Source organism: Rutidosis leptorrhynchoides, chromosome 8 (assembly GCF_046630445.1).
Source record: "Rutidosis leptorrhynchoides isolate AG116_Rl617_1_P2 chromosome 8, CSIRO_AGI_Rlap_v1, whole genome shotgun sequence".
Taxonomy (NCBI): Eukaryota; Viridiplantae; Streptophyta; class Magnoliopsida; order Asterales; family Asteraceae; genus Rutidosis; species Rutidosis leptorrhynchoides.
Window position 1 is genome coordinate 17,822,653 of NC_092340.1, and position 14,461 is coordinate 17,837,113.

The 14,461-nt window shown below is 31.9% G+C and overlaps 2 protein-coding genes across 2 annotated transcripts; one reads left to right on the forward strand and one right to left on the reverse strand.

The window, feature by feature from the left end:
* The first annotated feature begins 2,947 nt into the window (after positions 1-2,947).
* On the forward strand, positions 2,948-6,652 carry LOC139864804 (beta-fructofuranosidase, soluble isoenzyme I-like). Its single transcript, XM_071853372.1, has 7 exons — positions 2,948-3,344; positions 3,904-3,912; positions 4,512-5,371; positions 5,464-5,628; positions 5,726-5,961; positions 6,052-6,139; positions 6,230-6,652. Exons 1-7 carry the CDS (start codon positions 2,978-2,980, stop codon positions 6,434-6,436), a joined length of 1,932 nt encoding a protein of 643 aa, XP_071709473.1. The 5' UTR covers positions 2,948-2,977; the 3' UTR covers positions 6,437-6,652.
* Positions 6,653-7,100: 448 nt separating this feature from the next.
* On the reverse strand, positions 7,101-8,329 carry LOC139863071 (transcription factor MYB14-like). The gene is made up of 3 exons (XM_071851715.1): positions 8,157-8,329; positions 7,739-7,868; positions 7,101-7,580 (listed from the first exon to the last, which is right to left on the reverse strand). Exons 1-3 carry the CDS (start codon positions 8,287-8,289, stop codon positions 7,196-7,198), a joined length of 648 nt encoding a protein of 215 aa, XP_071707816.1. The 5' UTR covers positions 8,290-8,329; the 3' UTR covers positions 7,101-7,195.
* Between the last annotated feature and the right edge of the window lie 6,132 nt (positions 8,330-14,461).

Here is a 14,461-nt window from a genome sequence, read left to right on the forward strand (position 1 = left end):
GCTGCCTAGATTCTTCTTCTGGATCGCGAAGGTCTTCTCCTTTTAATTCTCGCGGTCGCGATAATCCCACAATTCAGAACCCTTGTTTTAGTCGACTTGTTTTTCTTGTTTAATTCGAACTTCACACTCAACATCGAACACTGATAATAAACATTCTCCACTCCTCGTGCTTTTACGACCTTCGTACCATTATGAATGTTAGAAATTTTGATTATGAGCTATTACGTTATATGTGTTGGAGGTTTTGGAGTTTTTGGATAGGGTAAAATAATCGATGACCGGATAAATCACTGAATCGTGGTATCACTTTTTGAAAGTAACTATTCGACCCTTATTGCCTGGGTTACACGAATTCACTTTGGGATAAGAAATAGATTATGTTCTAACTTTTGGCACAAAGTAAGAACCTGTATGCTAGAGAGTATTAGGTGATTTTCTTGTGTGTTCTTCTCATGAATAGTTCATTCTCCTTATATAGGCACCAAAACATGGAAGACATTATGTGAATTAATGGCCAATTGATCCTTCATAAGTATATCCATCTCAAGAGTCACAAAGACCTTTGATCTTCAAGAAGGTTAAAAGTCTCATCATAATGATACTAACTCATGATTAGATCATTATTGCTTTTTAACCACAATCCTTTTAGTCACTTAGCATGAAAACACTTAGTCAACATTTCGTGCTTACTAAGAAGATCAAGCACGAAAACACTTAGTCATTTTCGTGCTGACTAAGAATACCAAGCACGAAATTTCGTGCTGACTAAGAATACCTAGCACGAAAACATATCGTGCTTACTAAGAAGACTAAGCACCACAATTCGTGCTTACTAAAAAGACTAAGCACGAAAACACTTAGTTAAATTTCGAGCTGACTAAGTCATTATAGTGACTAAAGAAAAATCACTTGGGTCCGGGTAATCTATCACTTAATGGGTGTACACTCCGTATATCCTCTCATTTAGAAGTGTAGACTAAATCCCTTAATTACACTAAATTTCCAACAACAATATGTGTCTATTTTCTTTTTATAACCAATCAAAAGTGATTTCAATAATAAAAATGATATTTTATGAACAAAAATAAAGTTAATCGAAGAATTTTATAATTTTGTGACTAAAGTAAGAGTTTCAAAGGGTGAATACTTTATAATAGTTCAATTTTGAGCACATGCAAGTGTGATGACTGATGAGTGTTAAACATTTTGTAATATAAAAAAGATCCCTTCACAAAGTCACTCACACGAGACAAGTGGAGTGTCGACTGTCGACAATTTCGAGTATTAAAAGTAAACTATATTTCTTTTCACTCATCCTCCCATGTATAAGGGACATATCCAAATACTTTAATGTTTTTATCTTATTCTTAGTACTGAAAATATACCGTAATGAATTATTTCAACACCATGCGTGTCACATAGAAAAATAAGAAAATTCATTATTCATTTCGTAATTTAATTAAGAAAATTATACTCCAACAAATCAAATAACTCTGACAATCAAACATTGAAATTTTACTTTTAAATAATTTATCCTTCTAACTATTTTACCTAGCTATTTATCAAAAAAAGGAGGGTCGCCCCCAAAAATGCTCTGTGCCTAGATTCACTTTTCGTTGGGACTCGGATAGTTATTGACAATTAGTTTGATCAAAAAATTATGGGAGGGAATAGATCCAATAACTATATGTCACACTTCCAATAATTAACGTGGTTAAATCATTTCTAACCTGACTGTAAAGTTAGAGGCAATTTGTGCACTTTATTTGTGAAAAAAGTGAGTGTTTTACTGTGAATATATTTGACCTTCATTAATCCAAAAAGTTAAATTTTTATCTCAAATATTTGTACGGTGATGTGATAAAATCTGATTAAGAGTTGAGTAGAAAAAATAAATTAATAATATAAATATATATTTATTTAATTGAGTGCTAAAATCTGATTGGTTGTTGAGGATGTCACGCCTCCATCTGATTTCGTCACCTACCTGACTCATGCCTCCATCTACTGCTGCGTTAATTCCGTCAAAGTTCATCACTTGATTTGTAGCTCACCTAACGGCCATGTTTGCTGTTGCCATAAAACTGGTCTTAGGAATGTTAAGTATTTGGTAATACGAAAGAACTTGTGGTTCAACGCTACTCGTACCTGCAAATGCCATTAGGCCCTACTGAGTGGAAGCCACGCTTTTGGAAGATGCAAGCGCAAGTTCGAGTCCTTGGAAACTCAAAGTATTTATACTTTGTGTTTGAAGGGGGTTAGTTCACTCCTAATACTCAGTATGGTTCGTTGATAGGGTATAGTGAGGCATAATACTATCGAGTATGGAGTCGTGGGTTGCATAGCAACAAAGGGTCAGCGTGTCCCTGCCAGTAATCTACACGTTTTTCGTAATACGAAACCTTAAATCTAAATTAACTTAACATGACACTTTTGACCCGGCCAACTTGACTTTAAATTTCAATTAACTCGAACACTAATACTTAAAATTGAACATAACTTAACCCATTCGTAAACACAAACAAACCATGCCAAAATATTTACCTGAGTACGTCACCTTAGAAAGATCTTGAATCTGTTTTAAAAAAATCTTTCTTTTGGCATGGTTTTGACACCATCAACAGTCATCAGATGATTAAAATTAAAATTAAAATTAAAATTAATCTCTATGACCAACTTGAAACAATATATTTAAAAGTACGTCTTTATCATTTATCATTTATTACTATATAAAGTATTGCTGTTCAAAAACAAAAAGTCACTACCTTTTTTATATTTCCATTATATGTATATATGTATATGTCCAACAAATACACGACGTATATTCCTGTTGATACTTCACAAAAACAATACGTCCCTTTCTTGTATCAAACTTCAATTCCAATCCAATATTCTATAAAAGCCTCCATTAACCATACCTTATTTCACACACTAATTACCACAACACACTCAACTGTGTGTACACTATATCACATTTATGGCTTCCTCTACCACCCCTCTCATTCCCCAGCAAAATCGGAAAGAACTTTCCGGATCATCGGAAGCTGGTCGTAGTTTATCTACGACCAAAGTTGTTTCCGGGATCCTTGTTTCCGTACTAGTAATTTGTGCGCTTGTTGTATTCAACAACCAAACGCAACAACCACAACAACAACAAGCGCGGGTGGAAAACAACGTTCATGGAGGATATATCATTAAATCCTCCACTGATACTAAGTTTGAAATTACTGAGGAGTTGCCAATAATCGAGTTGAAAGAGCGGTTTCCTGGAATTTCGGATGCTAATGCTGAAGTGTGGCAACGCTCTGCGTACCATTTTCAGCCTGATAAAAATTTTATTAGCGGTACGAATGATGCTAATAAAATGTAGAGTAATACAGTAATAATTAACTTGTAACATTTTCAATAAAATACAGCCGGCCTTCACAAACTTTTTAATCGTTAAAAAATATATAAACGTTTTACTAGCTAGTAAAAAGACCATGAAAAAAACTTATAAAAAGTTGATAAACTGCAGAGCAAAAAAAAATGAGATTAAATTATGATCCATGTTTTGGAATTCTATATGTTTCAAAAAAGCTTTTTCTTCGTGTTATTCTTATCATGTTCTTTGAATAGATAAAATCTAAAAAAAATATTGTGAATAAATTTAATAAATCAATTAAAGTCAAAAGATATGATACTAGACTAAATTTCTTGAATCATAAACATTCTTGAATATAGTTATGTATATAGTTGAAAGAGATACATGACTTTATAAGTGATATTTTGCAAGATTCAAAGTGCTATTTTATTAATTTAATATTTATTTCAAGTTTCTTTCAACTGATACATATTCTTTACCTTGTCTTTTTGTCATGTTGACGACATATTCTTGATGATATTGACGATTCCGGCTTTCAGATCCTGATGGTAAGCTTTCAACATCTGAACATAATTAATTATACTCATGATAATCATATTCATATATTATATTATTTGTTTACTTTATTCTTATTGCTTTTTGCTAGTAATTATTAAGGACACAGTAATAGCTACACTTAGAAAGTAGATAATTTCTTTTAGAATCCAATTTCTTTTAGAATTCAATTAAAGTAAAGACATTATGAAATAGTAAATTAACTCTAAGCCCACTTGTAATATGAAACCAAGTTAATTGAAAAACCAAAGATGTTAATGAGAATATCTTTATAGAAATTTTTGAAAAAAGTAACACTGTTGAATAATAAAACCATCATTTTCCAATTTTTAATTAAAGCAATAATATGTTCTTTCAAGAAAAATGAATACATTTATTCCGGGAAACTTTTGTTATGATAAAAGCTTGATTTAAATATGTTATCAAGAGAAGAGTTAGAATAAAAAAATAAATAAGGAAAAAAAGAAAAGACAAGACATAATTGTTGTTGGTGATTTCATATGATGTTCATTGTTCAATTATTGTACGGACAAAATTTAAGGATGTTAGGAATGTTTCCTAAAATAAACGAAAATGATTGAATGTGATGCAGGCCCAATGTATCACATGGGGTGGTATCATCTGTTCTATCAGTACAACCCAGAATCTGCCATCTGGGGCAACATCACATGGGGCCACTCAGTATCCAAAGACATGATCAACTGGTTCCATCTCCCTTTCGCCATGGTCCCGGACCACTGGTACGATATCGAAGGAGTTATGACTGGGTCCGCCACAGTACTCCCAAACGGTCAAATCATCATGCTCTACACGGGCAACGCTTATGATTTATCTCAATTACAATGCTTAGCGTACGCTGTCAACTCATCTGATCCACTCTTATTAGAGTGGAAAAAATACGAGGGTAACCCTATTCTGTTCCCACCACCTGGGGTGGGATTAAAGGATTTTCGGGATCCATCCACATTATGGTTGGGTCCGGATGGTGAATATAGAATGGTAATGGGGTCAAAGCACAATGTGACAATTGGTTGTGCTTTGATTTACCATACTACTAATTTTACACATTTTGAACTTAACGAGGAGGTACTTCATGGTGTTGAACATACGGGTATGTGGGAATGTGTGGATCTGTATCCAGTTTCGACTGAACACACAAACGGGCTAGCCATGGGGGATCATGATCAGAATGTTAAATATGTGTTGAAACAAAGTGGAGATGAAGATCGACATGATTGGTATGCAATTGGGTCCTATGACGTGGTTAATGATAAGTGGTATCCGGATGACCCGGAAAATGATGTGGGTATTGGGTTGAGATACGATTTTGGAAAATTTTATGCGTCTAAGACGTTTTATGACCAACATAAGAAGCGAAGGGTACTTTGGGGTTACGTCGGAGAAACCGACCCCCAAACATATGACCTTAAGAAAGGATGGGCTAACATTTTGGTATGCAACTCTAAACCGCAAATAATCTCATTTTTAAGCGCGGCCATATGAAATAATTAAAATTAAAGAAAAAAAAATCTTTTTGTCTGCAGAATATGCCAAGGACGATCGTTTTGGATACAAAAACACAATCAAATTTGATACAGTGGCCAATTGAGGAAACAGATAAACTGAGATCTAAAACGTATAATGAATTTAAAAATGTGGAGCTCCAACCCGGATCACTCATTCCACTTGAGATAGGCTCGGCCACACAGGTGACTAGACCTATCGTCGTATTTGGTTTTCATTCTTATGTTATTATAACATCCTTAACTTATACTGTTTGTATTTTTTTCTTGATTTTTGTTGCAGCTGGATATAGTTGCGACATTTGAAATTGATCAAAAGAAGCTAGAATCAACACTTGAAGCAGACGTTTTGTTTAATTGCACGACTAGTGAAGGTTCAGTGGGGAGAGGCGTATTGGGACCATTTGGTATAGTGGTTCTAGCGGATGCTGAACGAACTGAGCAACTTCCTGTTTACTTCTATATTGCAAAAGATACAGATGGATCCTCAAAAACTTACTTTTGTGCTGATGAAACAAGGTTTCTAGCCTATACCAAAACAATTATTTCAGTCATTTGAGTTTTTTGTATATTTAAAAATTGATCATTCTTAAATATGAACTTATGCAGATCATCAAAGGATAAGCAAGTAGGGAAATGGGTATACGGAAGCAGTGTTCCTGTTCTAGAAGGCGAAAATTTCAACATGAGGCTACTGGTATGTGACAATAAATAACTGTTAATACATTAAAATACGTTTTAATTTTCAGCTTAGTAACTTTAATATAAATGTGGACATTGGTTATAGGTGGATCATTCGATAGTTGAGGGTTTTGCACAAGGCGGAAGAACGGTTGTGACATCAAGGGTGTATCCGACAAAGGCTATATATGGTGCTGCTAAGTTGTTTTTGTTCAACAATGCAACAGGAATAAGTGTGAAGGCATCTTTAAAAATATGGAAAATGGCAGAAGCACAACTTGATCCATTTCCTCTTCCTGGATGGGCTTCTTGATTCTGTAGAGTTTAGATATTATGATAATGAAGAATGAAGACGAAGATGAAGATGAATGTACGACACTATTGTGGGGTATAGTGGCACGATGCATGATTGGTGGGGGTGTTTTGGTAATTTAATGTACCTTGTTTCTGTACTTCTCTTTGTGAGGTTATTAATTCAATTATTGTTCCTGTTTGAAACTATTTCTATGCAAAATAAAAAGTAGCTTATTTCGTCCCTTGGGGTGTTTTTTGATATATTAAAGTGTTTATCTGCTTAATAAATAACTAGTGTGTAAGTTCAACTATTCTTCTTCTTCATACAAGCATAAACACTTGCATAAGTAATTTTAAACATCCCCTTTGATAAGGTATTCAACATTTTGATCATAGTCTATTATGATATCATTTGCCTTTGTAAATCACTCAGTTGTGCATTCTCATAATGAGTGTTGAGACTAAAGTTTTAGAAGAAAAAAACAAATTATCAATCAAATTACAAAGATACTACATCTTATAAAGATTTGGCTGTTAGTGTTTGTGGACCAAAAAGTCCATCAAAACATACTAACAACATTGATTATTTCTAAAGTACAATTCTGGTACATATAAACCCAAAATTCAAAAGAAATAACAATTTTATATATCAAAACTTGAAGGAATTGATGTTCATGTACAAAACAACATTTTAGATAGTTTTCAATCCTCTAATTGGGGAATGAAAGATGTAACCTATTTGGTAAACAACAATTGTATCTTCCTAATTAAAATTGTATCAACATTCAAACTCTTTCTTTAAACTGGAATCCTCCTCCCAAGACTCTACATATTCTTGATTCAAATCAATCAACAATCGTTGTTGCAAACAGGGTCGGGACGTTGAATCATCACAGACTCTTTGTGATGTTGTAGACCCATGAGATACAATGTGAGACGCTGTAGATTCATTTGAAATCCTGTTCTCACTCGACGTTGACACAACGCTCAAAGCTAAAGAAGAAAAGTTGATCATCCGATCAACGTTGAATTTTGGTTCATGTTTCACTTCATTAACAGCCTGATGATTTAGTTTGTTGCTGCGTTTTTTCAAGTGTGTGTGCCAGTGATTCTTGATCTCGTTATCGCTTCTGCCTGGTAATAGTGCAGCAATTGCTGACCATCTACAGATCGCATTAAAATCTTATATCTTATTCTTATAGCAAATTAAAATACAGTAACAATTTGCAAAACAAACTGTTCATTTACAGTCCTAAATATTTCCCCTGATTCATTTATTACAAATATATGTACAATTCAAGATATAATTATAATCACATACCTGTTTCCCATATCCTGATGAAATTTGATAATGACTTCTTCTTCTTCCTTAGTGAAATTCCCTCGTTTTACACTCGGTCTAAGATAATTCATCCATCTCAATCTACAACTCTTGCCACATCTTGCTAAACCTAATTACACAAATTAATACCTTCAGATTCCCCAAATCAAATCAAACTATCAGAAACTGAACAGATCAAACCAAAATCTATACATAAACGCATATCATAACTCTATAGTCAAACCTAATTTCAAATCGAACATTAATTTCCACATTCAGTTCATCAAATCAAATAATTTAACAAAATAGAAGGAACTACAGATACCGCTAGGTCAAAATTTCGTTTCTAAATCAATCTAATCAAAATGAATTAATGAAAAATTGAAGATGATTGATGATTGATGATTGTGATACATGCCTGCATATTTAGGGAGTTCACGCCAATTCCAGTGACCATAGCGTTCAATGTAATCACGTAACTTGTTATCTTCTTCTTCACTCCACGCTCCTTTTTTCATGCCATTTTTGTCGATGCAAGGTGCCCGAACCATTTTCTTCTTCAGATCTCTCTTCTTTTTTCTTCTCTTTCATCATGACTCCAACTCTAGGTTTGTTAGCAATCAGCATTCATTATTTTATTTTATTTTTTGATTTACAGTCTTACCACCTCATCTTATGTCATTTACTAAATATCCCCTTTTAGATCTGATGAGTTTACTGTTCAGCCCTTCATGTTATGTAATATATGGCGTATGGGTCAGTCGCTTAGCCACCATAACTCGGTTGTACAATTTATTCATAATATTAACAAGTTCATGATTAAAATGAATCAAGCATTACTAATTTATTGTCTCTTTGCATTATAAATGTAGGACCACTATTAAATTTATCATGTTAGTAACCTAAACTTATATTATTTGACTTGGTACTTTTCCTTCTTTAAGATAGATTGATGTTAAAAAAAAAAAAAAAATTACATTGTTAGTGCTACCTAAAATAAAACTTCATTCTTCAATGTATTTTCTCTTTTTCAAAATAGTTGTGTTATTTTTACTTTTAAAAGTTTTTCTTTCTTAACTTTTACATACATTAAATATTTTATTAACCAAGTTGGTGGTGGTGGAGTGGACAAGGGCCTACCTTCTAAGTAGGGAATCATAGGTTCCAGTCCATGCAAGCTATTAAACCCCCTCTTGGCCACAGAGGTTCACCCGCGATGACTCTGGGCTGCCCGCAAAGCGGGTAGTCGCCCTGGGATATAGTCGACTCGCATAGCGTGGAGAAAACCCAGGTAAAATATATATATATATATTATATATATTATTTATGTTATATAATATTGAGAAAATTTATAATACAAATAATTATATTCAAAGCTAAAGTTGAAGAAAAAATACTCATAACTTTATAATGAAACAATTATTTAGGAACTAAGGGGAGTACTATTTTCATTCATGTTAATGATATAACCATGTTCAATTGTTGGAAAGGTTGAAGAAAAAAATCAACATGTTTCTATTCTTCATTGACATAATTAAACTTTTTTGTTACAAATTTACCTCAATGGAAAAAAGTTTAAGGTTCAAACCCTACAAATAGTGTAACTTGAAATGACTAAGGTATAGCTTGGATGACCACCAGGACTTCCTGTGAAGGGAGCCACCCTGATTCGAATCTTGGTGAAGTCATTTCGTTCAAAAAGGGAGCTCACCTGAGGATGCTTCATCTGGGATCCGGGTAAGCCTGGGGGCTCGGGTACCTGAGGGTTTACCGGTCCGTAGGGCTCCAATGTGGGTGTTGCGGGGCGGGTTCCCTGGTTAACCAAAAAAAAAAGGAAAAAATTTGTAAACGATCACTAATAGTTGGGTTAAATCACATACATCTAAATAAAGTATATTTGTTATCACTATATAAGTTGAACAACGAAACCATCTTTATTTACATGCTATCCATTAGAAATAAAAAATTTATGTAATTTAAACCCACACTTTCTTCTTTATACGCTAACTTAGTTACTCAAAAATTACAACCTTCTTAACGCTAACTTGAATAACAATGCTCAAAAGGGTTAACATATAAAATAATGATATGTTTTTAGTATGTATATGAAGTTTTTGAATTTGCGTTTTAGAACAAGTTCAATTAAATCACGCACATCTAAAATAATATATATTTGTTCTCCCTATATAACTTTGAACAACGAAACCATCTTTATTTACAAGTTATCCATTACATATAAAAAGTTTATGTAATATGTAATTTAAACACGCACTATCTCCTTTATACGATGACTTAGTTTACTCAAAATAATAACCTTCTTGACGGAAACTTGAGTAAAGATGCTCATAAGATCTAACAATTAAAATAATAACATGTTTTTAATATGTACATGTGTTTTTGGATTTGCGTTTAGGATAAAAAAAAATTTAATTTTTAAACATTAAAAATCGTATATAATTAAATATTAATGTTTGACTAGTTAAACAACAAAATTATAGTAATAAAAATGAAAAAGTAAGTCACTCATTACTACACCAAAACATTATAATCAGATTTTCTCTTTCCACCTATTTTCCCCATATTAACTTGTTAACAAATACTCGTGGTAATCTGATTTACCAAACACCTAAAAACTGATTATTTGATATTGCATTATCAAACAGCGAAATCAAATCCAAACAACTTTAATTTATATTGTGACAAGTTTTCTTACAGCTGATTATTTAATTTTAATTATCTAAAATATATAATTATCTTCTAAAATCTAGATTCAAACACCTTTTGAGTCTACTTTTGGTCTTGGTCCTGTACAAAAAATGATAGATGTAGTAATTTATTTCGTATAATTTAGTTGCCCTAAAAGTAAATATATGATTCGTTAAGGCATCTAAATGTAACTTAGCCGCGATTTTGTGGCGACCCTCATTATTTAATTTCTGTACCGGCCAGGCGGATTTGATTCACCCAACACTTCCACTCCATTAATTAATTTAATATTATTATTGTATGCCACCTTTTGTTTTCTAGAGTTGTTGAATAAAAAGGTCATTAGTCATACCATACTCTACCTAACCTTAATAATAATTTATTACCATGAATTACAAAACTCGTACTTCTATTATTTGTCAACGTTACATATGAAACCCTGCAGTTTTTAGAGAACAAAAATGACCCCTTAATATTGTTCAAGTATAAACGTGTGGACTTTGAAGTGTAAAGGTGTACAATGAATTTTAATTGAATTAACTAGTTGTTCATCTCAAATTACTATTGTTAAATAATTTCAATCATCTATTACAATGAGTTGGATGTAGTAATATTCATTAAAAAGTCATTAGCTCCCGTTCATAAAAAAATAATAAAAATAAAAAAAGTCAATAAATTTTCTTATAGCAAGACCATAAAGTTGTAGTCTATAAGGATTAAACTTTGATATCTACTGCCTTTCTAAAAAAAAAAAAAAAAAAAAAAAAAAAACCTTTGATATCTACTGGGAAAATTTCAATCACAAAACTATCAATTGGATTTACAACAATAATAAAATTGAAACTTCGAGTTTTAGGGTTGGGAAAATTTGTATATTCGTGATGAACAAGTGTATGTATGTAATCATGATAATTTTTTGAACATAATTTCATTTTAAAAATACGTATGCACATTGGCAAAACTACATAGGGGTGATGGGGCATATGCCCAAGTGAACTTTTTTTACCCAAAAGTTTTCATATTTTGCCCTGGTAGTCTCTATATTTTATTTAAAAGACTTCATATTATCTTTTAAAACCTTTATATTTTCCTCAAAAATCTACATATTTTGTTAAAAAAATTGCTACACTTTTATAAAAATTTCACCCTAAGAAAAAAAATTCTGATTTTGCCACTGGAATACATTTAAGCATGTTTACTATGGTTACTATGGTCCCTTTTTTTTTTCTGACCCATAAACCTTTTACGAGTAATAGTTAGTAATAGTTATGAGACATTTTTAGAAATAGATGGAGATAAGAATAAGAATGGAAAATAATTGTATCACCTCCGATTGCCAATCTTGTGTATATATGTTCTTGATTAAATATGGTAATTAATGCTCATAAATCATTGATTTTTTTTTTTATTATTATTTTTTTTTTTGGGCAAAAATCATAGCTTAATATGTCAACCGAACTTTCTTTTATGATCATGGGTTCAATCTTTGGCCAACTAACTTACGACGTTAAACGTTTGTATTTTTTTTTTTTTTTTTTTTAAGACAAGGTTGAAGGATTAATGTGCAAGGTACAATATATAACTATATGGCCAACCTCATTTGAGCCTTCGGGGTCACACACATATACACCGAGACGTCAAATAAAATATATATATGATGTATATATATTACTCAAGTAACAAAATAGTAAATCGAAATTAATTCATTTACTATTCATGTGAATAGTAAATGAAACGAAATTAATTAATTTACTATTCACATGAAAGTGACATGATAGAAATTATTAATTATAAGTTTCATAAACTACCCCTAAAGTATTTGAGAAATACGACTTTTTAAAATATAGCATTGTATTTGAAAATGATCTTGATTTCTTTTGATTTGCTTTTTGCTATCAAACAAACGAATCTTGATTTCTTTTGATTTACTTTATGCTACCAAACAAATGGGATATATTATATATTCATATATGTGTATCATATTACGAAGTAATTTTTGAATCATTCTAATGCTTTCGATGAACTAAAAGGAAAAACACATATTACATATTTTGGGTTCATAATATTAATCAAAGGTTGATTGATTATTACTTGGGTTTGGACTAGCATCCATTGACGTTGTTTGAAGTGTAGTGTGGACTATCCAAAGAGACGGTCATATTTTTGATCGTAGGTTTCTCTCCTTCAATCAGGTTCTTCAAGAAAGGTTTCTCTCCTTCAATCAGTTTCTTCAAGAAAGGTATATCGTTTACTCATCTTATGATTTATATTCATGACAATTATTATGGTGTAACTGGATTTTTGGGATCGTTAATCATGTGCATGTTTCATTAAATAAGTGAAAATTTAATCTTGTTAAATTTTGTTCATAAAATAATAAAAGATTATTATTTTAACTATCCGCTGCGTTAATCTGTTTTGGTAAAAGTACACACGATTTTCCATCAGTGGTATCCGAGCCGCTTTTACACCATCTTAATTGTCGCGTGATTTTCTTTAAATTTAGCTTTGTGGTGAATTGGTAAAAGTCGAAACCTTTTTGGTTTTTAAAGTCAACGCGGTTGATTTAGACATAACCTCATGACGCACAAATATGATTGAAAGAATATCACTATTTTAAATTGTAGATTTAATTGTTATGGCTTGAATATTTATTATAATTATTGATTGTTATATTCCATGGTTATACACATGCATTGTAACCATGGACAAGCCATATATAGGTTTTAATAATGTAGTTATTAAAATTGTGATTGCATACATAGCCCGTAATGCCCCGACCTATGTGATTGTTGTGATTGTTGATTACGGCAATATTATATCATGTTGATTATTTATTTTATTAGAAAGGCCATTTTGAAGCCAAAGTTGTATTGTATTTATTTTTCATTTTCATAGTACTGTTTTTAAGTTTATTCTAAATTGTAAAAGTATTAGATTAGTTATATTTTTCAATTTTAAATAAATGTAACAAGATGAAAATTGAAGATAAGGATGCAACGCGAAGTTTGACTTAGAAGATGGCGAACAGGTCAATTTGACAACGATGGCGTTTGTCAAGTTTTCACTTGATTCTTGAATTAAGTGGGAGCTACGATATTACCCTTAGTTTGACCTCTTGATCCCATGTCGGCTCATGGGATCAAGCATAGGATTTTTGGGCTAGGCTATGTGTGTGTGATGCATGGTTGTGTTTTATTTTACGCATTTATATTTAATGGTTGATTATAATATATGCTAAATGTTTTTGATGAAAACATTAAATAAAACTGGTAACGAGTTTCAAATATTAAAATTGATGATTTTAAAAGGTTAAACTCTAACGAGTTTAAAGTTAAATAATTTTGAGACTCAAATTATATATATGTTTTTTGATGAAAACATTAACTAAAACTCTAAACGAGTTTCAAAGATTAAAATTGATGATTTTAAAATAAGTTAAACTCTAACGAGTTTAATGTTAAATGATTTTGAAACTCAAATAAAATATATGGACGACATCTTTTAAAACTGTTTTAAAACGATACACGTTTGTGTATTTGTTATTTTTATATCCTATAAATTAAATAACAAATTAGATCACAAACATAATCGACATATACAATTGGTTAAAATGTTTTTTAACTAATAGTGTAACGAATCTTGTGTGCATGCATTATTCGTTGACACAAACTTTTTCCAAAATACCCGTTAAATTTAAGTCATGCCATCCAATGAGCTTGCAAACACTCCTCGTTATTTTTCTGATCTAGTGAGACTAGGCTGAATTATAGCCACGAGGTGGATTTTTCGATCTAGTGAGACTAGCGTGAATTTCCACTGTTTTCAAATTGGACGACTTAATCGTATTCACGGTGAGACCTGAGTTCGAGGCAAGGATGAGACAAACATGTTAGTAGATAATAGTGGTTTGTTGAACTACACATATCTCAAGGTCTCATAAAGATCTAAGAGTTGCACTTGTAATGCAATTGGTACCCGTTACCTACCAATAGACTCCATAACTGCTAGCTGATC

Excerpts from the sequence above, each read along its gene's own strand:
- LOC139864804 (XM_071853372.1), top strand. The coding sequence starts at position 2,978 with ATGGCTTCCTCTACCACCCCTCTCATTCCCCAGCAAAATCGGAAAGAA. Across the intron at positions 5,372-5,463 it reads AAGGATGGGCTAACATTTTG|AATATGCCAAGGACGATCGT; the intron begins GTATGCAACTCT and ends TTTTGTCTGCAG. Across the intron at positions 5,629-5,725 it reads AGATAGGCTCGGCCACACAG|CTGGATATAGTTGCGACATT; the intron begins GTGACTAGACCT and ends TTTTTGTTGCAG.
- LOC139863071 (XM_071851715.1), bottom strand. The coding sequence starts at position 8,289 with ATGGTTCGGGCACCTTGCATCGACAAAAATGGCATGAAAAAAGGAGCG. Across the intron at positions 7,869-8,156 it reads TGAACTCCCTAAATATGCAG|GTTTAGCAAGATGTGGCAAG; the intron begins GCATGTATCACA and ends TTGTGTAATTAG. Across the intron at positions 7,581-7,738 it reads CATCAGGATATGGGAAACAG|ATGGTCAGCAATTGCTGCAC; the intron begins GTATGTGATTAT and ends TGCGATCTGTAG.